Genomic DNA, 23,962 nt, shown 5'->3' with positions numbered 1-23,962 from the left:
AAAATAAGAGTGGTGAAAAAGGAATTGCTACCTATAGTAGCCAATCCTTGCACCCACTATTCCAGGGGTCGGCAACCTTTCAGAAATGGTGTGCCGAGTCTTCATTCATTCACTCTAATTTAAGGTTTCGTGTGCCAGTAATACATTTTAACGTTCTTAGAAGGTGTCTTTCTATAAGTCTGTAATATATAACTAAACTATTGTTGTATGTAATGTAAATAAGGTTTTTAAAATGTTTAAGAAGATTCATTTAAAATTAAATAAAATGTAGAGCCCCCCGGACTGGTGGCCAGGATCCGGGCAGTGTAAGTGCCACTGAAAATCAGCTCGCGTGCCGCCTTCGGCATCCGTGCCACAGGTTGCCTAGCCCTGCACTATTCATTTCCTTCCCTGGTTCTTGATGTACAAATAATTCCTTCCTTTGATATAATCTTGAACATTTTATTTCTCCTCCTCCCAACACACAGAGAAAATTTTGTGTTACAAACAAAGACAAAATTAAAGAAACAAATAGTCAGAAAAGACTAGCTTGTATGGAGCCCACCCTTTTACATTAAATGATCGTTATACTCAGGGAAAATTGATGCCTACTTCTTTTAACTTGTATTGCTTACCTTAAAAGTTAATAAAATGAGCAGAAGTTAATAGTTCAGGGCTGGAAACAATGTTTTGTTATGAAGGTGCTCTGATAGTATTGGTAGACTGTGCTAGGAATATGCTGGGTATACCATCCCTGTTTCTACCTGCAGATAAAAGGAAAATACCTATTTTCCCAAGGTTTTTTTCCCCTCTCTTATTAGCTATGAAGATTGAGGATAATGCTAAACACTTTTATTTCTCAAGTAACACATGTTCTAGCTAAGAAATATTAGGGTTTTTTAAGCTTTATGTCAGAAATGTTTCTCATTTATTTGTCTACAAGTTTCCATTCCAGAATTTATAGAGGCCTGATCCTACAGCCTCCACGTGCATGTAATTCCTTTTGAAATTAAAGGGAGTTTTCTATGCATAAGTTCTCATAAACAGAAAGAAAGCATATTCCTGGGCTTGTTTTGACTAAAGTGACCAGATGTCCTGTTTTTAAAGGGACAGTCCTGTATTTAAGCCCTCCTGCAGGTGTCCCGACTTTTCCTTAAAAACTGGCAAATTGTCCCATATTTTCTGTCTCCCCCCTCATCAGTACTGGCAGGGCCTGCTGCTGGTCAAATACCTGCTCGCCAGCTGCCGGCCCACCAGCGGTGAGTGGGGCGGGTCCAGTGGCCGACAATGGGGGTGGGTGTGCAAGGCTGGTGGCGGGGCAAAACTGCAGCATGTGGGGCCAGCTGCTCCCCCTGCTGGTCCATCAATGCATCCCCCGCTGCATGCTGGCTCTTGGCCAGCAGAGCCCTGTCCTCTGCCCCATTTCTGGCCGGCTCTGGCTGTGAGCTGCGGTAGCTGGTGATTGCAGGCAGGCGCCAGGCAGTGGCCGGTTATGGGTCGCCTCTGCTGCCCACCCATCGGCCCTTTACGTGCTCCCGCTCTTGCTGTCCTCCCCCTGCTTTGCCCCATCATACCCCGCAGCCCTGCTGCTCTTCCATATCCCCCCCAGCAAGGCATGTCCCACTCACAGCGCTGTGTGGAGAACCAGCCTTTAGTCGAAGCACTAAGCTCATCAACAGCCTGGACGTCAGGCTCCTTCCTTCCTCCCACTGCTTCCGGCTGGGCTGGTGCCCCGGGAAAGCCCAAGACCCTCCGGCCCAGCGCACTGGCCAGGAGGAGCTAAGCACTGCATGTGCCAAAGCCCCACACAGCGCTAGAATGGGGAAGCTTCTCCACCCCTCAGCTAAGCTCTGAAGTGGCGGGGGGAAGCGATTTCCAGACTGTTTGTGCCCCAGCTCTGCAGCCTCCATAGCACCTTCTTCACACACACCTGCCCTGGGTCCTGGCCCCAGGGAGTGCGGGGCTGCTCCTTCCCCTAGGCACCCTCCCCTGCTGAGCCACCTCTCTGGCCTGGTTCACTGAAGCTCCTGCAGGCAGGTTCCCTGGGCCCTGGTGCACAATGCATCCTTAGGGCTTAACCCCTTCCTACCCATGCTGTAGCCAGGGGACAGGAGGCGGCTGGGTTAGGTCGGTGGCCAGCAGCAGCCTGGAGGTGTTAGGTGCCTTTCAACACTGTGCGGGCAGGAAGGAACGGGAGCTACTTACAGCCACGGATGTGGGGGAAGGGAAGAGATGAACTCTGCAAAGACACAGGCCAGGTCATCCCTTCCCCACCTCCTCCTCCCCTGCAGCTGGAAGCAGCTCCCATCCTTTCCCTCCTGCACAGTGCCGAAAGGCTGCTGCTGGCCACGTTCTGATATGAAACCTGACAGACATCTGGGCACAGGGGGTATGTGACCCTTCATGCCCCTCCCCCCACATATATTGCCTTTGGAAGACATGGCGCCAGGTACCAGGAGAGGCAGGTCCATCCCGTACCAGGAGAGGGTCCATCCTGGGGGCCCAGCCAGGCATGGAAGGCAGAGAGCGCTGGGCAGGGAGGGTCAGGTTGGTTAGTTACCCCTCTGTGTGAGAGAGGTCTATGGGAGTGTGTGTGTGTCACCCCTCCCCATGTGAATCCTAAAGCCTTAAAGATAAGAAGATATATAAAAAGAATCCAACTACACAGTATTTCTTTTTTAACGGGCTCAGTCAACTTGATGTTAATTTGAACGTTTGTACTGCATAGTTCTGATTTGATTGCTGTTGAACTCGCTTGAATATGAGTAATTTTACCAGGTGTCCCATACTCAGCATAAGGAAATATAGTCACCCTAGTTTTGACCTTTCCTTGAAGAGGTGGGAAAAGCCATCCTCACCAACTGAGAAACACTGCACTACAGCCAGTCAGTGGATAATCATGTGCATTTTTCAACATAGTAGTAAGTTTGCATTGGTAGTCGTGTATCATGAATGCATGTGACTCATCTTTATATTCATGGAGGATGAGAAATTTTACGCACACAAGGAAAACTAAAGAAGCAATTCAGGGGGCATGAATGCGGTATCTTCAGTCCTGAAATATTTGTACACATCACATATTTATTAGATTTTTTGAAAGAGCAGCCTCTTTCTTGAACCATATATGCTTTTTGGTCTATGAACCCTAGAGCTGTTTATAAGAGTAAGGAGTATTCTCCTATTGAGATCTCAAAATGTGACAAAAAGGAAATGGCACACAGGCCAGGATTGTCATCAAACATAGAAGCTGGTCTGTTTTGGTAGCACATGTGGTCTTATTTTGAGAATGGTCACATTCATAAAACTAAATCCTTGTCTTGCTTTCCTAAATTCAGGAGATGCCTATGTACTGTGTTACAGCATAAAAATATAGCTACTGTTAAATTTGATTAGCTTGTAGCAATTTGCAAACTGAAGCTCTTTAGCTTGAAAGTACTATGTAGTGCCCCCTTAAAATTGTGTGAATATTCTTGCATTACTTATGAATGGTACGTGGAGACTTTGGAGTTTATTTTAATCCTTTCTATTGAACACTAACCTCAATCATGCATGCAACAGTTCGATGGCAGTTCTATGTACATATGCCCTGATTCAAGTGATGCCCTTAAGCATATCCTTATCTTTAAGCACATGCATGAGCTTATCTCTGTTCAGCAAATCTCTTACATTTGTGCTTAATTTTAAGCATGTGCTTAAATCCCATTAATTTTAGGCATGTGCTTAAATCTCATTATCTTCAGTGCTTAAGTACTTTGCTGAATAGAGATAGAGTTAGCATGCAGCTGAAGTTAAGCATGTGTAGGACCCTACCAAATTTACATCCATGAAAAACGGGTTGTGAAATCTGGTCTCCCCCGTGAAATCTGTATGGTATAGGGCAGGGATCGGCAACCTTTGGCACGCAGCCTGCCAGGGTAAGCTCCCTGGTGGGCCGGGCCAGTTTGTTTACCTACCGTGTCCGCAGGTTCAGCTGATCATGGCACCCACTGGCTGCGGTTCGCTGCTCCAGGCCAATGGGGGCTGCGGGAAGCGGCGGCCAGCACATCCCTTGGCCTATGCCGCTTCCCGCAGCCCCCATTGGCCTGGAGCGGTGAACTGCGGCCACATGCGGCAGATGCAGCAGGTAAACAAACTGGCCCATCCCGCCAGGGGGCTTACCCTGGCAGGCTGCGTGCCAAACATTGCCGATCCCCGGTATAGGGTAAAAGTACACAAAAGACCAGTTTTCACAGGGAGACCAGTGTTTCTCATATTGGGGCTCCTGACCCAAAAAAAGGTCATGGAGGGGTGTCACAAGGTTATTTTAGGGGGGTCGTCCTATTGCCACCCTTACTTCTGTGCTGCCTTCAGAGCTGGGTGGTGGCTGCCGCCAAGCACCCAGCTCTGAAGGCAGCACCCCAGCAGCAGCAGGGTGCAGAAGTAAGGATACTATGCTACCGTTACTTCTATGTTGCTGCCTTCAGAGTTGTGTCAGGACCCCTACAGTTACAACACGGTGAAATTTCAGATTTAAATATCTGAAATCATGACATTTACGATTTTTAAAATCCTATGACCATGAAATTGACCAAAATGGACTGTGAATTTGGTAGGGCCCTAAGCATGTGTTAATGGTTTTTTGAGGTGGGCAGGAATGATTAAAGGAATGGATTTATAACTAAGAAAAAAATGTCAGGTAGCCAAACAAACAAGTGATCATTCTTTTCATTGGACTATTTTTATGCTTTTATCTGGAAATCTGTGTAACTAAAATGAAGATAGAATGCCCCTATTGATCTGAAGATAGATTTCCATGTATAGATCATATACACACTGAAAGAAGAATACATTTTTGTGGGAACCATTTAAAACCAATTAAACATTTTGACAGCCAGGCCTATATATTCAGAAGGTTTTTCTGGCTTGGAGAAATTAGTCAGAAATCCTTTGTTTACCATTGGCACAATCGTGCTTTCACTGAGAGTAGAATCAGGGTCCATATACCTATCCCATGCAATTTGTAAGACTTTGGGGGAAGGAATTGGGGAAACTGCTAAGGAGTTTCCTAGGTATTCATCCTTGAACACCTGCTGTTAGGAGGGCACTTCTTTCTGTATCAGTTACTGTTACACCATTTCCCCTCTCATCTAATGTTTAGGAGTAAGAAGCATAAACATACTGTCAGTGCTTGCTGTACAGAAAGGCAAGCAGGTGGGTCTGTGAGACCTGCAAAACTAGCAGCCTTCATCAGCAAAGAATAACAATCTGGGAAACACATATTGTTTCCTCTAAATTGAAGAGCGGCACCCATGATATCCATTTTGTAGCAACAGACTTTTTGGCAGCATGACAGAGTAGTATTAGTTGGTTCAAAGTAAACCAAGTCAAACAAGTTCATATTACATAAAAGTTTAAAGTCTATATACTTTAATGAGTCTCAAGTCCAAATGAAATACCATGCTGACTACTTTATTGTAATTTCATGATGTTCATTCTAATTTTAATCTAAAGATTTTTTTATAACTCACTAAAAAGTAGAGATAGGGCCCAGTGTGCAAAATTCAGATTGGAATTCTAACTTCTTTGGAATTCAAAGGTGTTGAAATCAAGGAATTTGGTTCAGCACGTGATAGGAAGAGGACAAACTGCAGGTTTTTGGACTGAGAACTAAATATCAATTTGTTTAGGGCTTATACACATTTAGACTTTTGATTTGGGCCTTTCTTATTAAAACTTAAGAGAAAATGTGGAGACCCAGAAACATAGTGGGGTATGGAAACTCATAATAAGAAGTTTCTTCGAGCTATGGTTGTGAGGATGTAGGGTAAAATTTTCAAAGTTCCTTCAATGGGATTTAATCACTTAGGCCTGGTCTACACTAGGACTTTAAATCGAATTTAGCAGCGTTAATTCGAATTAACTGCTCAACCGTCCACACTAGGAAGCCGTTTAATTCGACCTAGAGGGCTCTTTAGTTCGAATTCGGTACTCCACCCCGACGAGGGGAGTAGCGCTAAATTCGACATGGCTATCTCGAATTAGGCTAGGTGTGGATGCAAATCGAACTTACTAGCTCCGGGAGCTATCCCACAGTGCACCACTCTGTTGACGCTCTGGACAGCAGTCCAAGCTTGGATTCTCTGACCAGCCACACAGGAAACGACCCGGGAAAATTTGAATTCCTTTTCCTGTCTGGGCACTTTGAATCTCATGTCCTGGTTGGACATCGGGGCGAGCTCAGCAGCACCTGCAACGATGCAGAGCTCTCCAGCAGAGGAGTCCATGCAATCCCAGAATAGAAAGAGGTCCCCAGCATGGACAGACCGTGAAGTCCTGGATCTGATCGCTGTGTGGGGCGATGAGTCTGTGCTTTCGGAGCTGCGCTCCAACAAACGGAATGCAAAGACCTACGAGAAGGTCTCCAAAGCCATGAGAGACAGAGGATACAGCCGGGATACAACGCAGTGCCGCGTGAAAATCAAGGACCTGAGACAAGGCTACCAAAAAGTCAGAGCGGCAAACGGACGCTCCGGAGCACAGCCCCAGACATGCCGCTTCTACGAGGCACTGCATGCCATTCTAGGTGGGTCTGCCACCACTGCCCCACCAGTGACCGTGGACTCTGAGTATGGGATAGTGTCGAGGGGCAGTTCCTCGGCGATGTTCGCCGATGGGGAAGATGAGGAAGGGTTTGTGGAGGACGACGCAGGCGACAGCGCTTACAATACCGCTTTCCCCGACAGCCAGGATCTCTTCATCACCCTCACAGAGATCCCCTACCAACCCTCCCCGGCCGTTAACCCGGACTCAGAATCAGGGGAAGGATCAGTCGGTAAGTGTTATAAACATGGAAACATTTATTTTTTAAAAAACAGGAATAAAAAATATGTAAAAACTATATAAAAACTTTTCCTTAACAAACTATATAAAGAGAAGGTCCACACATATAGGGATGGAACAGAAATCCTCCTGGGACAGTTCCACGAAGCTCTCGGAGAGCAGCTCGAAAAGTCTCCGCAGGAGGTTCCTGGGGAGAGGTGCCTTATTTGGTGCTCCGTGGAAGCACACTCTTCCGCGCCAGGCCATCCTAATGTACAGCGGAATCATTGCCTCCACCAGCATTGCAGCGTACGGTCCTGGTCTGTGCAGGGATTCGAGCAGCATCCGCTCTCTCTCTCTCCGAGTGACCCACCTCAGGGTAATCTCGTTCGGCGACTGCTGCATCTAATTAGGGCAATTAGTGTACTGTTACTATTGTGAATGCTTGACTTTTACTTTGCATAGCAATGACCTTCGTTTAACAGCCACGTGTTGGAGGCCACAGAGGAAAAGCATACAGTGATCTTTCCCGTGCACAGCCGCGAGGGGCTGGAACAGGGTCAGACTTTATGCTTTACAGATTGCCTTCAGCGGGAGGGTACAGCTATCCATTAACTGTTAAGCAGCCTATAGTGTAGTGCTTACCAGGCCTGGCTGCTACACGGATTCAGCTGTACCGCCCCGCTTGTCCGATCTCCTGTGCAAGACCGCAGCCAATGAAAGCGTATTCCGAAATCTCGAACTTGTCCTGAGAGCTCGTGAGACTAGGTGCCCTGTATGGTCTTGTTCACAGAAACTGACTAGACTGTGTTCAGTGTTCGCAAACATGTATCTTTTCAAGGAAATCACTTCCTTTTTCCCATCACACAGCTGCGGCTCTTTCACGAACTGCCCCGGCATCCCCCTCACAGAGGCTGGCGCAGATTAGGCGGCGAAAGAAAAAGACTAGGGACGACATGTTCTCGGAACTGATGGCTTGCTCCAGAGCCGAGGCGGCCGAGCAGAGACAGTGGAGGGAGACCCTATGTCAGCACCAGCGCTCACACAGCGAACGGGAGGACAGGTGGCGGCAGGAAGACCAGCAGGCGACTCAAACGCTGCTTGGGCTAATGAGGGAGCAAACGGACACGCTCCGGCGCCTTGTAGATGTTCTGCAGGACCGCAGGCAGGAGCAGAGAGCCCCCCTGAACTGTATCTGCAACCGCCTTCCCCCGCCACAAAGTCCTGTCCCCCCCTCACCAAAAATCACAAGAAGGAGGGGCACTAGGGGCCGTGAAAACTGTCACTCCACCCCAGCAGAGCGCTCATGTACCAAACAGCTCTCATTCCCTAAAGTATGAGAAGTGCTTCCCTTCCTGGATCACCCAGTCCCAAATCCAAGTTTCATCCCCCCACTGTGTAGTTGAGTATTAAAAGTAGTTTGTTGTTATTCACTGTTTCCGTCACGTTTTCCTTGTCAGAAGACTTTGTGTGAAGGGGGGGGAGGGGTTTTTTAATTGCATAGGACAGCCTCCATTACCAGGGTACAGACTTGGGGGCAGGATCAACAGCAGGACACACACAGACTGCAGTCACTAGGCACTAGGGTCATTCTGTGAGGTGAATGCTGCCCCGGGTCAGTCTGTGAGGTGTATGCTGCCCCAGGGTCCTAGCGCCTGCCATCCACAAATGGCAAGGCAGGCTGCCCTTACCATGCCCTTCCCCCCTAGCCACGAGCCTCTCCGATGCCCTGAGCCCCAGCAAGAGCCCTCATCCACGGACACATACTCACCCTTCCCACACACCCCTCACCCCTTCCTACGCCCCAACCCCCAGTCCAGAGCCTGCATCCAAACTCCGTCCCAAAGACGGCACCCCTCACCCCTTCCTGCAAACCCACCCCTTCCTGCACACCCACCTGCAACCGTCCTCCCCCCAGAGACCGCTGTAGGAGCAGGAGCCTGTCATTCCTCTAGTGTAGAAGCGGTCTGGACATCAGTGCACACCGTACCCACCACAGTCCGCGTCCATGTTTCAACCCTTGAACAGGAATTCATAATTAAAGAAAACTTTATTAATAATCAGTGTTCCATTAAAGTTATTTTAAAACGTGTGTTGGAAGGGGGGAAACCTGGAGAACGGGGTATGTAACCGCAGATCGAAGTCAACAGTCACTGAAACAGGCTCAGGTTCAGCTTCTCTGTAAATCAACTGGAGAGTCATAGGTTACCCTGCTCTCTGAGGAACCTTTCTTTCAAAGCCTCCCGGATGCACAGCGCTTCCCGCTGGGATCTTCTATCGGCACGGCTGTCTGGCTGAGCGTAATCAGCAGCCAGGCGATTGGCCTCAACCTCCCATCCAGCCATAAAGGTCTCCCCCTTGCTCTCACAGAGATTGTGGAGCACACAGCAAGCAGCAATAACAACGGGGATATTTTTTTCGCTGAGGTCCGAGCGAGTCAGTAAGCTCCGCCATCTCCCCTTGAGACGTCCGAAAGCACACTCCACCACCATTCTGCACTTGCTCAGCCGGTAGTTGAAGAGCTCCTTCTCACTGTCCAAGGCGCCTGTATAGGGCTTCATGAGCCAGGGCATTAGCGGGTAGGCTGGGTCCCCGAGGATCACTGTAGGCATCTGCACATCCCCAACCGTTACTTTGTGGTCCGGGAAGAAAGTTCCTGCCTGGAGGCATTTAAACAGATCAGAGTTCCTGAACACACGCGCGTCATGAACCTTGCCCGGCCACCCGACGTAGATGTTGGTAAAACGTCCCCTATGGTCCACCAGTGCTTGCAGCACCATAGAAAAGTAGCCCTTTCGGTTAATGTACTCGCTGGCCTGGTGGGCCGGTCCCAGGATAGGGATGTGAGTCCCATCTATAGCCCCACCGCAGTTTGGGAATCCCATCGCGCCGAAGCCATCTATGACGACCTGGACGTTTCCCAGGGTCACTACCTATGAGAACAGTTGCTCAACGATTGCGTGGGCTACTTGAATCACAGCAAGCCCTACAGTAGATTTGCCCACGCCAAAGTGGTTCGCTACTGACCGGTAGCTGTCTGGCGTTGCAAGTTTCCAGAGGGCTATGGCCACTCGCTTCTGCACAGTCAGGGCTGCTCGCATCCGGGTGTCCTGGCGCTTCAGGGCAGGGGACAGCAAGTCACAGAGTTCAAGGAAAGTGCCCTTACGCATCCTGAAGTTCCGCAGCCACTGTGATTCATCCCAGACCTGCAGCACTATGCGGTCCCACCAGTCCGTGCTTGTTTCCCGTGCCCAGAATCGCCGTTCCACACCATGAACTTGACCCATTGCCGCCATGATCTCCACTGCGCGGCGTACCCTGCTTTGTGACAGGTCTGCGCCACTCTGTGACTTCCTGTCCTCACCGCGCTGCCGGAGCCTCCTCGCCCGATTTCTCAGCAGCTGACTGTGGAAGAGGTGGACGATAAGGTGCGAGGAGTTGACAACGGCCATAAGTGCAGCGATGATCGCAGCGGGCTCCATGCTCGCAGTGCTGTGGCGTCCTAGCTGTAAACGACCAGAGAAGGGCGTGAACAGATTTCCCGCCGGCGCTGTCAAGGAGAGAGGGCGGGAGTGACGGTTCAATGATGACAGTTACCCAAAACCACCCTCGACACATTTTTTCACCCAGCAGGCATTGGGGGCTCTACCCAGCATTCCAATGGGCAGCGGGGACTGCGGGAACTGTGGGATAGCTTCCCACAGTGCACCGCTTCCAAAGTCGACGCTGGCCCCGTTACTGTGGACTCAGACAGTCGAATTAGTGTATTTAGTGTGGATACACAAATTCGACTTCATAAGGTCGATTCCACAAATTCGAATTAAGTAGATTCGAAATAGTCTTGTAGTGTAGACGTACCCTTAGATGTTTTTGAAAACTTCCTACCTGCTGTTTGTACTATAATATTGATATCCAATATATTTTTCATAGCATAAAATTATATTTTTTTAAATTGTTAGGATTTTGGATGCTCAAACCTGGCAGAATACTTAGTAAATCAATTTAGAGCCTGATAATGTTAGAAATTAACCCATGCAGACCAAAACCACCATAACTCTGCTCTTATGTAGTTTGGTATAAATCAACAGTAACTCCACCAAAGTGTAAAAAATGATGAAACATGAGAATCATGTCCCATGTTCCTTTAAATTAGCAATATCCATTTTTGTAAGAACTTGAAGGCCTCCATATGGTATAAATATTTTTTAAAATATAAAAACAGGATATGTGTCATTTAGCTATTCTTAATAATTTAAAGTAAGTAATTATTTTATGTATCTTGTATGTATCTGTGTGTAGATTATTCACCTAACAGTAACATGAATTATGTGAGCCTACTGAGTCCTCATTGGATGGAGAAGAAGCAGTTTTTTAAATGTCTGTTTCTTTCTTTTTTTTCTTTCAGGGATTACAATGGTCGACACAGAAATGCCGTTTTGGCCCATTAATTTTGGAATTAGCCCAGTGGATCTGTCTGCCATGGAAGATCACTCTCATTCCTTCGACATAAAGCCCTTTACCACTGTTGATTTTTCTAGTATTTCTTCACCACACTATGAAGATATTCCTCTTGCAAGAACTGACCAGACAGCCATTGATTACAAATATGATATCAAGCTCCAGGAATGTCAAAGTATGCAGTTTCTTTTCACTTTTCATGTTGTCCGAATTTGAATTGTTTAACTCTCTGGGAAGTGTACCCTCCACAAAAGAATTTTTAGAATTTGTTTCAGAACCTCCCTCTCTCCCAGATACCCTTGGAGTAAAATGTCCTTGAAGCTTTATTAAAAACCAAGCAAATTAGATGTCCTACATTTTATAAGTTGGCTAGCATTTCCTAGCATATTACATAATATGCTAAGAACACCCATTGAATCCCAAGCTGGCTAACAGGCTCATGGATTTCGAGCTTGTCTACATTAGAGACATTTGCCCCAGTATGACTACATAGATATTCCTAATGTAGACAGGCCCTTGGAGTTTTGTGAGTGTTCACTTTGTATTGTTGCATGTAAACAAAGCAGCCCCTAGCTTCACAATTATGAATAAAATCCCAAATGGAACTTTTCCCATCTGGAAGGGAGGTGACTTGTCCCTAAGGACATGGTTAACGCACTCCCGCTGACAATCATACCACTGATCTTTTAGGCCAATGGGCCAGGCAAATGTTCATTGACTTCCCTGAGAGAACTTTAGGATTCGGCCCCATGTGGTACTTTAAAATGATGTCAGAATGATTTACTTCTTTATCAACAACATCCAGAGTTTCTGATTTACATAAGTTTGTCTCTTTTGTTTATAAGGTGAGTTGGAAATCTGTCATAAAAACTGTATTAAAAATTGCTTAAGGCCATGTGCCTCCTGTTAATGCAGTTCTTATGCTTTTTATAATTAATTATTTATCAAGTGGCAAATGCTGCCCTAAGTGCACAAGAAGCCCTTGGCAGCAGAACTGGTAGGTCCTACTGTGCTCTGGGGAGCAAGATTTGGAGGACTCTTCAAAACGGGGGGTACAGGGACTTGCACCCCAAAGGGTCTTTGCACAGCAACACACAGGAGTGTTTTGAAGGAGGGGCTGGAAGATTTGTCAACGTGCAAGTTCTCTAGTTCATCCATCCACACATATATCCTTCAGCCCCTCTCCACTTCCTCTAAAGGACCTGCTAGGGAAGCAGAAACTACTCCAGCCAATAGGCTGTCTCTCTGTAGCCTGGGGTTGGACTCCTGCCCTCTTACCCCTCTCTGCCCCTTCCCATTGATCATCCCAGCACCCATCAAAGTTACTGTGGCATGGCACTGGAGACTGGATTCATCCCTAGAGATTTTACATAATGCGAACAGTAAACACACAAAGTAAAGTGCAAAAGTAACAGTAGGCATGAGTCTGCTCCATGCAGGGAGAGAAAAAGGTACTTGTTTGACTTTTGTGGGAAACAATTGGCATCTTTTATTTTACAATACCAGCAAGTAACGGCTTACCCCACAGTGAGCAGAAGCTGACAGATAAGAGATGTCTGTGCACAACATAGACATTCATTGTCACTAAAGCACATAAGACAAACAAGATGCAGGCAAAATGGAATCACACAGACAAGGCTTCATGCAAAGATACAGCACCACAAAGATGATTGTTTATTGGATTAGGAGAATAGGAAATATACCATTATGAGAAGATTATCACAGCCTTGGTAACTCTTAGGAAAGAAAGTAGTAACACACTTAGCTTGATGAATGTGAGCCTAATCCATACAGCATATACTGGGTTTGCCACTGAAAAGAAAGCTTTTACTTTATCGTTATATTATCTTTATTGCTTTGTTGTTCTGTTTCCCTATTCCTGGAATGTAATATTGCTATGAGTTTATAATCTAGTAAAATCAATGCTTCATTTTTATGTCCAACTCTATAGGTTGATGAAGAGTTGCTATATTTGTTTGAATTTGCTAAACTTTTTTAAAATTATAAAGGGCACTTTAATTAGTAATTTTCAGAAGTGTCAGATGTAACAGTAACCTGCCTCTGCGGTTGAACTATATTTCCCAATACAGAGTTAAGTTTCTTAAGAGCTGAAGTGGCTCTATAACACCAGCACAATTTTTTTTGACCAAATTATCCAAATGAGTAGCTCAAGTGAGTAGCTGTTTTTTAGACCTTGTTAGGGATTCCAATCCCTGCCTCCCAGAGCTACTGCTGCCCTAAACTTGTAGTAAGTACCACACACTCTTTGCAGAGTGAGGGACGGAGGAAGATTCATGGAAGGCTACTATGTCAGGGAATAAATATGAAGTCCCCACTATGGAGGACAATGATGTCCCCAACCTCAACCAACTCTGCACTATCAATCTAAAGACTGGATCAATAGCCCCGTTTCTGCACCAGACCCTGCCATCTTCAAGATTGTTCAGCCTCATTCACAATCTACTAGATGGCTCCTTGTGGCTTGTAGCCTTTTAAAGAGTTAATATTTACAGCTGTTTATCATTATGTTACAATTAAACAGGACAGAGAATTTTTGGCCCTATTTACTGGGGTTGTTAGTTATAATGAAAGTATTGGTCACTATTTCTTCACATCTTATTGTACCTTTTAAACAGATGATAAATTAATCTTTTAAAATCTCTTACATATGCAGGTGCAATCAAAATGGAGCCTCCTTCCCCACCTTATTTTTCAGAAAAAGTTCAGTTGTACAATAAACCTCCTGAAGAGACCTCCAATTCTCTCATGGCTATAGAATGCAGAGTATGTGGAGACAAAGCTTCTGGATTTCATTATGGCGTGCATGCATGCGAAGGTTGTAAGGTGGGTTGTCCCAATAATGTCTGCCTGAAATAAGAACATTCTATCATTTCCATGTTCTCATTTCTTCACTGCTGCCAGGTATTCCCGGTTGGTCACCTTAGCTGTGCAGCTGAATGTTCCTAGAAAAAAAATTCCATTCTACTGATTTGTATAGAGTATTAATGGACAGCAACACTATTTGGATATGCTGAAGGTCCAATGGCCATGGAATTAACATATCAGCTGTGTCAAGTAGAACTGTTCTAACACTGAATGTGTGTAGAGTAGTAGATTCACCATTGTTCTTCCTTTTCTCCAGGAATGAAATTGTATATTTTCTGTCCTAATTAATATAAGTTTGGCTAACTTAGTAATGTCCCCTTTAGTTTTAACCCAGCTATTTCTCTGACCCTGACAGATGGTGCATCATTTTATTCCTCCAGGATTTCTCCTGTGCTTATCACTAATGTCAGTTAGCATGTGGATTAGCTGTGAACTCTGTGAATTCTCAGAAATAGAGAGTCTTTCCCAAATGTGCTCTGAATCCAAAGTTTCTCAGTTAGCTCTCCCATGCATTTGGTCTTTGCTCTAGGAGCGGAGATTTTGTTTGTTTGTTTTGGTTTTTGTTTAGCAAGCCTGGATAGGTTTTTTTAAAATTATTTTATTACAGTTTTTCATACAGTACAAGGAGAAGCCACACTATGAAACCAGCACTGAGTTATGAAAGGAGGTGAGGGGGAGGGAAAGGAGAAACATTGTTTAAATAATAGCTAAAATGTGATATACAAACCCCAATGCTCACCTCTTTTCACATGTGGTATCAAGTGACCTTTGCAATCATACCTTCTTTATGTGTCCACACAAATATGCATAAGAACATAAGAACAGCCATACTGGGTCAGACCAAAGGTCCATCTAGCCCAGTATCCTGTCTTCCAACAGTGGCCAATGCCAGGTGCCCCAGAGGGAATGAACAGTACAGGTAATCATCAAGTGATCCATCCCCTGTCACCCATTCCCAGCTTCTGCCAAACAGAGGCTAAGGACACCATCCCTGCCCATCCTGGCTAGTAGCCCTTGATATACCTATCCTCCATGAATTTATCTAGTTCTTTTTTGAACCCTGTTATAGTCTTGGCCTTCACAACATCCTCTGGCAAGGAGTTCCACAGGTTGACTGTGCATTGTGTGAAAAAACACTGCATATTAATACTGCTGCCTGTTAATTTCATATGGTGGCCCCTAGTTCTTGTGTTATGAGAAGGAGTAAATAACACTTCCTTATTTACTTTCTCCACACCAGTCATGATTTTATAGACCTTTATCAGATCCCCCCTTAGTTATCTCTTCTCCAAGCTGAAAAATCCCAGTCTTATTAATCTCTCCTCAGGCAGCAACCATTCCATACCCCTAATCGTTTTTGTTGCCCTTTTTTATGAACCTTTTCCAATTCCAATATATCTTTTTTGAGATGAGGTGACCACATCTGCACGCAGTATTCAAGATGTGAGCATACCATGGATTTATATAGAGGCAATATAATATTATTATCTATCCCTTTCTTAATGAGTCCCAACATTCTGTTTGTTTTTTTGACTGCTGCTGCACATTGAATGGATGTTTTCAGAGAACTAGCCATGGTGACTCCAAGATCTCTTTCTTGAATGGTAACAGCTAATTTAGACCTCATCATTTTATATGTATAGCTCGGATTATGTTTTCCAACGTGCATTACTTTGCATTTATCAACATTGAATTTCATCTGCCATTTTATTGCCTAGTCACACAGTTTTGACAGATCCTTTTGTAGCTCTTCACAGTCTGCCTGGGACTTGACTATCTTGAGTAGTTTTGTATCATCTGCAAATTTTGCCACCTCACTGTTCACCCCTTTTTCCAGATCATTTATGAATATGTTAAATAGGACTGGGCCCAGTACAGACGCCTGGGGGACACCACTATTTACCTCCATTCTGAAAACTATTTATTCCTACCTTTTGTTTCATCTTTTAACCAGTTACTAATTCATGAGAGAACCTTCCCTATTATCCCATGACTGCTTACTTTGCTTAAGAGCCTTTGGTGAAGAACCTTGTCAAAGGCTTTCTGAAAATCTAAATACACTATATCCACTGGATCCCCCTTGTCCACATGCTTGTTGACCCTCTCAAAGAATTGTAGGAGATTGGTGAGGCATGATTTCCCTTTACAAAAAACATGTTGACTATTCCCCAACAAATTATGTTCATCTATGTGTCTGACCATTTTGTTCTTTACTATAGTTTCAACCAGTTTCCCTGGTACTGAAGTCAGGCATACCGGCCTGTAATTGCCAGGGTCACCTTTGGAGCCCTTTTTAAAAATTGGCATCACATTAGCTATCCTCCAGTCATTTGGTACAGAAGCTGATTTACAGTTAGTAGTCCTGCAATTTCACATTTGGGTTCCTTAAGAACTCTTGGGTGAATACCATCTGGTCCTGGTAACATATTACTATTTAGTTTATCAATTTGTTCCCAAACCTCCTCTAATGACACCTCAATCTGGGACAGTTCCTCAGATTTGTCACCTAAAAGCAATGTCTCAGGTTTGGGAATATCTCTCATATCCTCAACTGTGAAGATTGATGCAAAGAATTCATTTAGTTTCTCCACAATGCCCTTATCGTCCTTGAGTACTCCTTTAGCATCTTGATCATCCAGTGGCCCCACTGGTTGTTTAGCAGGCTTCCTGCTTCTGATGTACTTGAAAAAAATTTTGCAATTATTTTTTGAGTCTTTGGCTAACTATACTTCAAATTCTTTTTCGGCCTTCCTAATTATATTTTTACACTTCATTTGCCAGAGTTTATGCTCCTTTCTATTTTCCTCGCTAGGATTTAACTTCCACTTTTTAAAGGATGCCTTTTTGCCTTTCACTGCTTCTTTTACCTTCTTGTTTAGCCACGGTGGCTCTTTTTTGGTTCTTTTACTATGTTTTTTAATTTCGGGTATACATTTAAATTGAGCCTCTATTATGGTGCCTTTAAAAAGTTTCCATGCAGCTTGCAGGGATTTTACTTTTGGTGCTGTACCTTTTAATTTCTGTTTAACTAACCTCCTCATTTTTGTGTAGTTCCTCTTTCTGAAATTAAATGCTATAGTGTTGGGCCACTGTGGTGTTTTCCCCACCACAGGGATGTTAAATTAAATTATATTACGGTCACTATTACCAAGTGGTCCAGCTATATTTACCTCTTGGACCTGATCCTGTGCTCCACTTAGAACTAAATCAACAATTGTCTCTCCTCTTGTGGGTTTCAGAACTAGCTGCTCCAAGAAGCAGTGATTTAAGGTATCATAAAACTTTATCTCTGCATCCCGTCCTGAGGTGATATGTACCAGTCAATATGGGGATAGTTGAAATCCCCCATTATTATTGAGTTTTTTATTTTAATAGCCTCTCTAATTTCCCTGAGCATTTCATAGTGACTATCACTGTCCTGGTCAGGTGGTTGGTAATATATCCCTACTGCTATATTCTTATTATCTGAGCATGGAATTACTATCCATAGAGATTCTATGCAAAACCATCTGAATCACAAAGGATACAGAAGTATGGTCTTGTGAGATTCTGAAGAATCACTCAATAAAATATGAGATCTGTGTTCTGTTTAAAAGGGCACTGTCATGTAAAAAATTATTTATTTAAAACAAATTGCCCTTCATATATCAAAAACAGAACTTTATATTAAAATTGGAAGGATTTTAAAATCTAGTTTAATTTTTGTTATTTATGCTATTGATTTATTTTTCAAATTTTTCTCAGTTTGGTCAATGAAAAGAAATTGGGTCCCAATCCTGCTATCATTGAAGTCACTCATAAAATTTGAATGTATTCTAATGGAAGCAAGAGCAGGATCTTACCCAATTTAATTTTTCAGTCAATCTCTAGGCAATTTAATATTCAGTCTATATTACTCTGATTTGTATTTTATACCCACTTTGCACAGTTGTAAATGGCTACACAAGATCAAAGGGCATTGGTGAATCAAGCCCTATGACTTTAAAAATTCATTGACTCTTTCAAAGCACCCACTGATGCCAGCTATGTTTCGCATGTACAAGACCTGTGGGATAAGTGAGTGCTGTAGGGCTACACCAGGAGTAGGCTACCTATGGCACGGGTGCCGAAGACGGCACGTGAGCTGATTTTCAGTGGCACTCACACTGCCTGGGTCCTGGCCACAGATCTGGGGGGCTCTGCATTTTAATTTAATTTTCAATGAAGCTTCTTAAACATTTTTAAAACCTTATTTACTTTACATACAACAATAGTTTAGTTATATATTGTAGACTTATAGAAAGAGACCTTCTAAAAACGCTAAAATGTATTGCTGGCACGCGAAAGCTTAAATTAGAGTGAATAAATGAAGACTTGGCACCTCACTTCTGAAAGGCTGCCGACCCCTGGGCTACACTGTCCTCAGTAATAGGGGATTACAGAGGCACAGACCTGCTCTGGTGTTAAACAAAATCTCAAAGGATTACATTGTGAATCTATGAGAAATCCTTAGAAGAGGAATACATCTATTATCGATTACTTATGGTCACAGTGAAATATTTAAATAAGAAGTCAGCATAGTGCTTACAACTGAACTGTGAGAAAAACTAGCTGTAACAAGGAAGGAACTGTAATAAACTTGGACATGCCTTATTAAAATAAACGGCATATGAATGATCTGAGAATACAACACTAAACCATGAGATAAGACCAGAAGTTTAATTATCGGCAAATATTGCACATGCCATGTGCGCTTAGTCAAAGACAATCCTAGTCTAATCCAGCAAGTACAATAATCTGTTAAGAAATACACTGCCTTTGGACTGTCCTATTGCTACAATATAATGGAATTCTTTAAAAATAATACATGTGCATTCATTGGATATTATTTATATTGTTCCTAACCAGCAAAAAACTTACATCTATATGTAGAATTTAGAATGGATGCTAAAATCTAAACAACCACGTAAACCAACATATTTTTTCTGCTTGTGTTTCAATCCCATAAGGCTTCAAGTAATAAAAAAGTGTTCTGAAAAGACAAGATTATGAATGTCCATAATGACCAGCAAAAATTTGTCTCTTTACAGGGCTACATTGCACTTTGCAGTAGTTATCCTGGTTATAATACTAATTTTAGAATTTTCAGGTGCTTGTATATTTTGAAGACCTGTAAATTCAAAACAATAAGAGCAAACTGAACATTTCAAACATAAACAGATCCTGGAAATAAATATTACAAAAATAGGTTAGCAATAAAAACAGCCAAAGAAGTAGAATAGAGGAAGGAAAATAAATATTCTGTAAGTACATGGGCCTCCAACAGTAAAAAGATTTGAAAATAATGAAGAAGCAGAGTTATTTAGAGAAAATAACTAAACCAACAACTAGCCCACAATCTTATGCTTTGCTTGGGTGGGAATGATTTGCTTGAATTAAAAGAATGGGAAGATGGAAATTAAATTATAATGTAATTAATAGAGAGGTATGAGTTCAGATGAGGCATAAGCAGCAGGGGCTTATGAGGTTCTGTTTTTCATGCAATAAAAAGAACTGTGGAAATAAAGACAGAAAATATATGAATCAGAAAGAATATTTTATGTTTTTCATGAGGCACCAGCAGAAGTTCTTTAAACTAGAGAGTGTGCAACCCATCCAGATGTATTTGCATATCATTCTTTTTTAAACTCTGGATTCAGAGAGTGGATTGGGTTTGCTATGATCCATAGAATTTTTCTTACATCTGGTAATGAGTTCTGATATTTTGAAAATGTGCAGAATCTTAAAATGGGAAAGTTCTAACACACATTCTTAAACAAAAGTAGCTACAGTATATTCAGTGTAGTGGAATCTGCCTTTCAAATGAGGCAGAGGCACTGGAAGATGTTTTAGGCTGATCCTTTTCCATGCCTTTATTTTTATTGCAGGGTTTCTTTCGAAGAACAATCAGGTTAAAGCTAATCTATGACAGATGTGATCTGAATTGTCGCATTCATAAGAAAAGCAGGAATAAATGTCAGTATTGCAGATTTCAGAAATGCCTTGCAGTTGGCATGTCACATAATGGTAAGTACATGAATTGTCAGCACATATTGAAAAATATAATATTTTATCTGAAAAAAATCACAAATTAGATTATTATTTATTCTTTATACTGCTAGAGGCCCCAGCCACATTGTGATAGGCACTACACAAGCATACAGTATAACCTCAGAGTTATGAACACCACAATTACGAACTGACTGGTCAACCACACACATCATTTGGAACTGGAGGTATGCAATCAGGCAACAACAGAGACGAAAAAACCAGCAAATACAATACAGAATTGTGTTAAACATAAACTACTAAAAAGATAAAGGGAAAGCATTTTTTTCATTCTTCATGTACTCATCACTATTGCAATTGTTTATCTTTCTTTGCTTCACTGTATTACTTCTTGTCTAAATTGTGCTGTATACCTTAACGCACCAGCCTTTTGCATTTAGGGCCAAAACTAGTGAGGATTCACCTTGATTCTGGAAAATGTATTCTGTGGAGTGTGGAACTTACCAAAAGTGTGTAAATAATAATAATTTCAATTTGCTGCACAGAACACCTATCCAGGTTTGGTAGCATTAATGATAATAAAGTCTCCTCACACTAGGATATTAGATGTGCATAATTGTAAACCAAGTGGTCACACTACTGACCCACCCTATTCTTCCTCTTTCTTTCTGGTATGTGTAGAGCTGGCACTGTTGTCTGGAAGGAGTGTGGAATTCCTTTGCACACCCATTCTAGAGTTGCCCTCCCACCACCTAGCTTAACTGCTGCGGTTCCTGATCTTTGAGAGCTTTCTCTAGCTTTTCCACCACCCATAGGCAAATTTAATTGCAAATGTGAATGCCAAACAGCAGTTCCTTTTTGTATACTCTCTGGATTTAGGCTATAAAGAAGTGTACAATTTTACAGGTGAACCCCTTACACTATGTAAGCAGATAGCACTAAAATCCTAGCATAGTATGATACTGTTCTGTGGCACACGAAAATGTAGAAGGTTCCTGTGAACTTTAAAGTCAATTTCTGAATTCCTATGAAAATACTTATTTCAGAATCTTTGAAGGGAGAGAGCCAATCCCATATGAAGATTCTTCACTCTTTTTTCTTGGCAAAGCCAAGTACAAACAGGAATTAAATGTCATAACATAGAGACTTATGTAATTCTAAGAGTAAAGAATTGCAAACATGACTGGGAAAATAATTTCTCTGTGGTTTTTTTAGGACTTTCATTATTATCAGTATAAAAAAATTAGTGTGCTGTTCCCAAGAGGAAAGCTTAACTGTGGTTTCTGAAGTTAATACACTGAATTCAGTGAATACATTGGTATGGGAAATGTTTTCCTAATGGAAAATATGGTTTTCAAGTTTCTGGGATGCAACAATAACTCTTAAAAATAAATCTCAATTTTAAAATACTTCTGTGAGTATTTTTATAGTAATTTTACCATGTTCTCTGGGGTTGAGAGGAACCTGCTATTATTATTTTCAAGACATGTGCCAGATACTCTTGTAGATGAGGGATATGGCTTCCATTAATGTCAGTGTGAGCCACGTGCAAGTCCAAGGGAGAATTTTGCCAATAGTTTATATTTTCTTCTTAAGTGATATCTTTCTCTGCTTTGCTAGGCACAATATCTTTATATTGATCTGTGGCAGAAGGTCCCCTTGCCATGTATAAATTAAAAAATAGATTTGACAATAAAACATTAAATTTGTGCCTTTAAAGACAAAGCCTCATGCTGTGAGGACATATAGAAATGCAAAACTGGACTGGAAGCCACTACACACACTGGGCTTCTTTCTGACCTCTTTTGCAACAGTGTATATGGGAGTAATGCCATTGAATTTCTCTGGATTTTATACCCATGTAGAATGCGACTCATTGGGTCTGAAGATTCCAAGCCATGAAGATATTTAGCATTGATATATTATTGCAAAATATATAAATAGCTCACATTCAGGAGAGGGGATCATAACCACATTTTGTCACATTTTGTACCATTTGAGTGGAGGTTAACAAAGTATTCTCATTCTTTGGATGTTGTTTTACTTTCCTTTTCCATCCGTAATCACTAGACACTGTTTAACCCACAGTTGTTTATCTTATATTGCTATGTATCTCTCATCAGGAGTTCCTGTAATTTCAGTCAGAAGCTTGCTTAAATTTTCTTTCTCATTGAAATTACAATTTACACAAAGTCAGCTCCTGTAGAGAGAAAAAGAGTACATATGGCAACTTCTTTTGTAAAGCACTACGTGGTGGCAAGGGGAGGATGAGTATTGTAGCTTTGTCCAGAGAAACAGAGAATAAAAAATAATTTATCTTGATGTGGCTTCTTACTCTCATTAGAAAACAGGAATTACAATTAATCGTATATTTAAAAAAAGACATTTAATATTTGCAGTCAAGCTGACAATACAAAATCAGAGCCTTTCCTACTTCAAAATATTCTTTGAAAATAAATATCAAATTATATACAGCTTCCCTCATGTGTCATTTGATATGTTTTTCCCCTATGCCAGTGGAATTTAACTCTAAATTAAATTATACATAAATACATTCACATTCATAAAATCATAGGCACACTGAAAAATGGATAGAAGCCTTCAACCTTATTGATCAGCAGAGAAACAGAGTCTCTCTTCTGACACTTTTTCTTGTGATTTTTATGCAAACAGCCTTTATAAAACTTTGATAAAGCATTTCTCCTTGACCAGTTCACAACCAATCAAGCTCACCCAAAATTTCCAATTTATAAAAAAAGAAAAAAGTGACCATTTCTGATGCAACTTCATTTTCCACAAGACCTTTTGACATCTCTTTGTAAATTATACATTTTTGAAAGAAGCAGAAACCAAACAAATTAAATTTGGAAGTTGCAAAGAAAAAAATATTTTAAATACAAATAGCAATTTGAAAACTAAAAATATTACTGTAGCACTTTTCATTCACAGATCTCAAAGGAGATCTCAAAGTATTATTATCCCAAGCAAAAGAAAATAAATGAAATGTAAAAGAATTCATCTACTCAAAACAATTAACTGTAAATAAAATCAAAGTTAACTCCTGTGCTACCTATGGACATATCCCTAGGATAATGCAAACACTTGTCCATTTCTGTTAGTATAGTACCAGGATTTAAAGTAAGGTATACCCACTTCCCAGAGCCAAATTGGTGTCCATTTGTTGAAGATACATAGCCATAAATATATTTAAATACTCTCATTACATCAACAGTATTCTTGCTAGCAAGTTAAAGAAGTATGAGCTGGATGAATGGACTATAAGGTGGATAGAAAGCTGGCTAGATCATCGGGCTCAACGGGTAGTGATCAATGGCTCCATGTCTAGTTGGCAGGCGGTATCAAGTGGAGTGCCCCAAGGGTCGGTCCTGGGGCCGGTTTTGTTCAATATCTTCATTAATGATCTGGAGGATGGTGTGGATTGCACCCTCAGCAAGTTTTCAGATGACACTAAACTGGGAGGAGTGGTAGATATACTGGAGGGTAGGGATAGGATACAGAGGGACCTAGATGAATTAGAGGACTGGGGCAAAAGAAATCTGATGAGGTTCAACAAGGACAAGTACAGAGTCCTGCACTTAGGACGGAAGAATCCCATGCACTGCTACAGACTAGGGACCGAGTGGCTAGGCAGCAATTGTGCAGGAAAGGACCTAGGGGTTAAAGTGGATAAGAAGCTGGATATGAGTCAACAGTGTGCCCTTGTTGCCAAGAAGACTAACAGCATTTTGGGCTGTATAAGTAGGGGTATTGCCAGCAGATCGAGGGATGTGATCATTCTCCTCTATTGGGCATT

At 42.4% G+C, this 23,962-nt stretch overlaps 1 protein-coding gene across 2 annotated transcripts in view; it reads left to right on the top strand.

Moving 5' to 3' along the window:
• The window catches only part of PPARG (peroxisome proliferator activated receptor gamma), a 111,280-nt gene that overhangs the window by 54,140 nt on the left and 33,178 nt on the right, over positions 1–23,962 (top strand). For both annotated transcript variants that reach the window (XM_045023286.1, XM_045023285.1), the window contains 3 exons: positions 11,183–11,410; positions 13,910–14,079; positions 20,028–20,166. In XM_045023286.1, the coding sequence (XP_044879221.1) occupies positions 11,191–11,410; positions 13,910–14,079; positions 20,028–20,166 (529 nt within the window). In that variant the 5' untranslated portion in view covers positions 11,183–11,190. The remainder of the gene's footprint in view (positions 1–11,182; positions 11,411–13,909; positions 14,080–20,027; positions 20,167–23,962) is intronic.

Source organism: Mauremys mutica, chromosome 7 (assembly GCF_020497125.1).
Source record: "Mauremys mutica isolate MM-2020 ecotype Southern chromosome 7, ASM2049712v1, whole genome shotgun sequence".
In the NCBI taxonomy this organism is placed as follows: Eukaryota; Metazoa; Chordata; order Testudines; family Geoemydidae; genus Mauremys; species Mauremys mutica.
The sequence above is the reverse complement of the archived record's forward strand: the minus strand, read 5'-3'. Positions and strand labels throughout refer to the sequence as shown.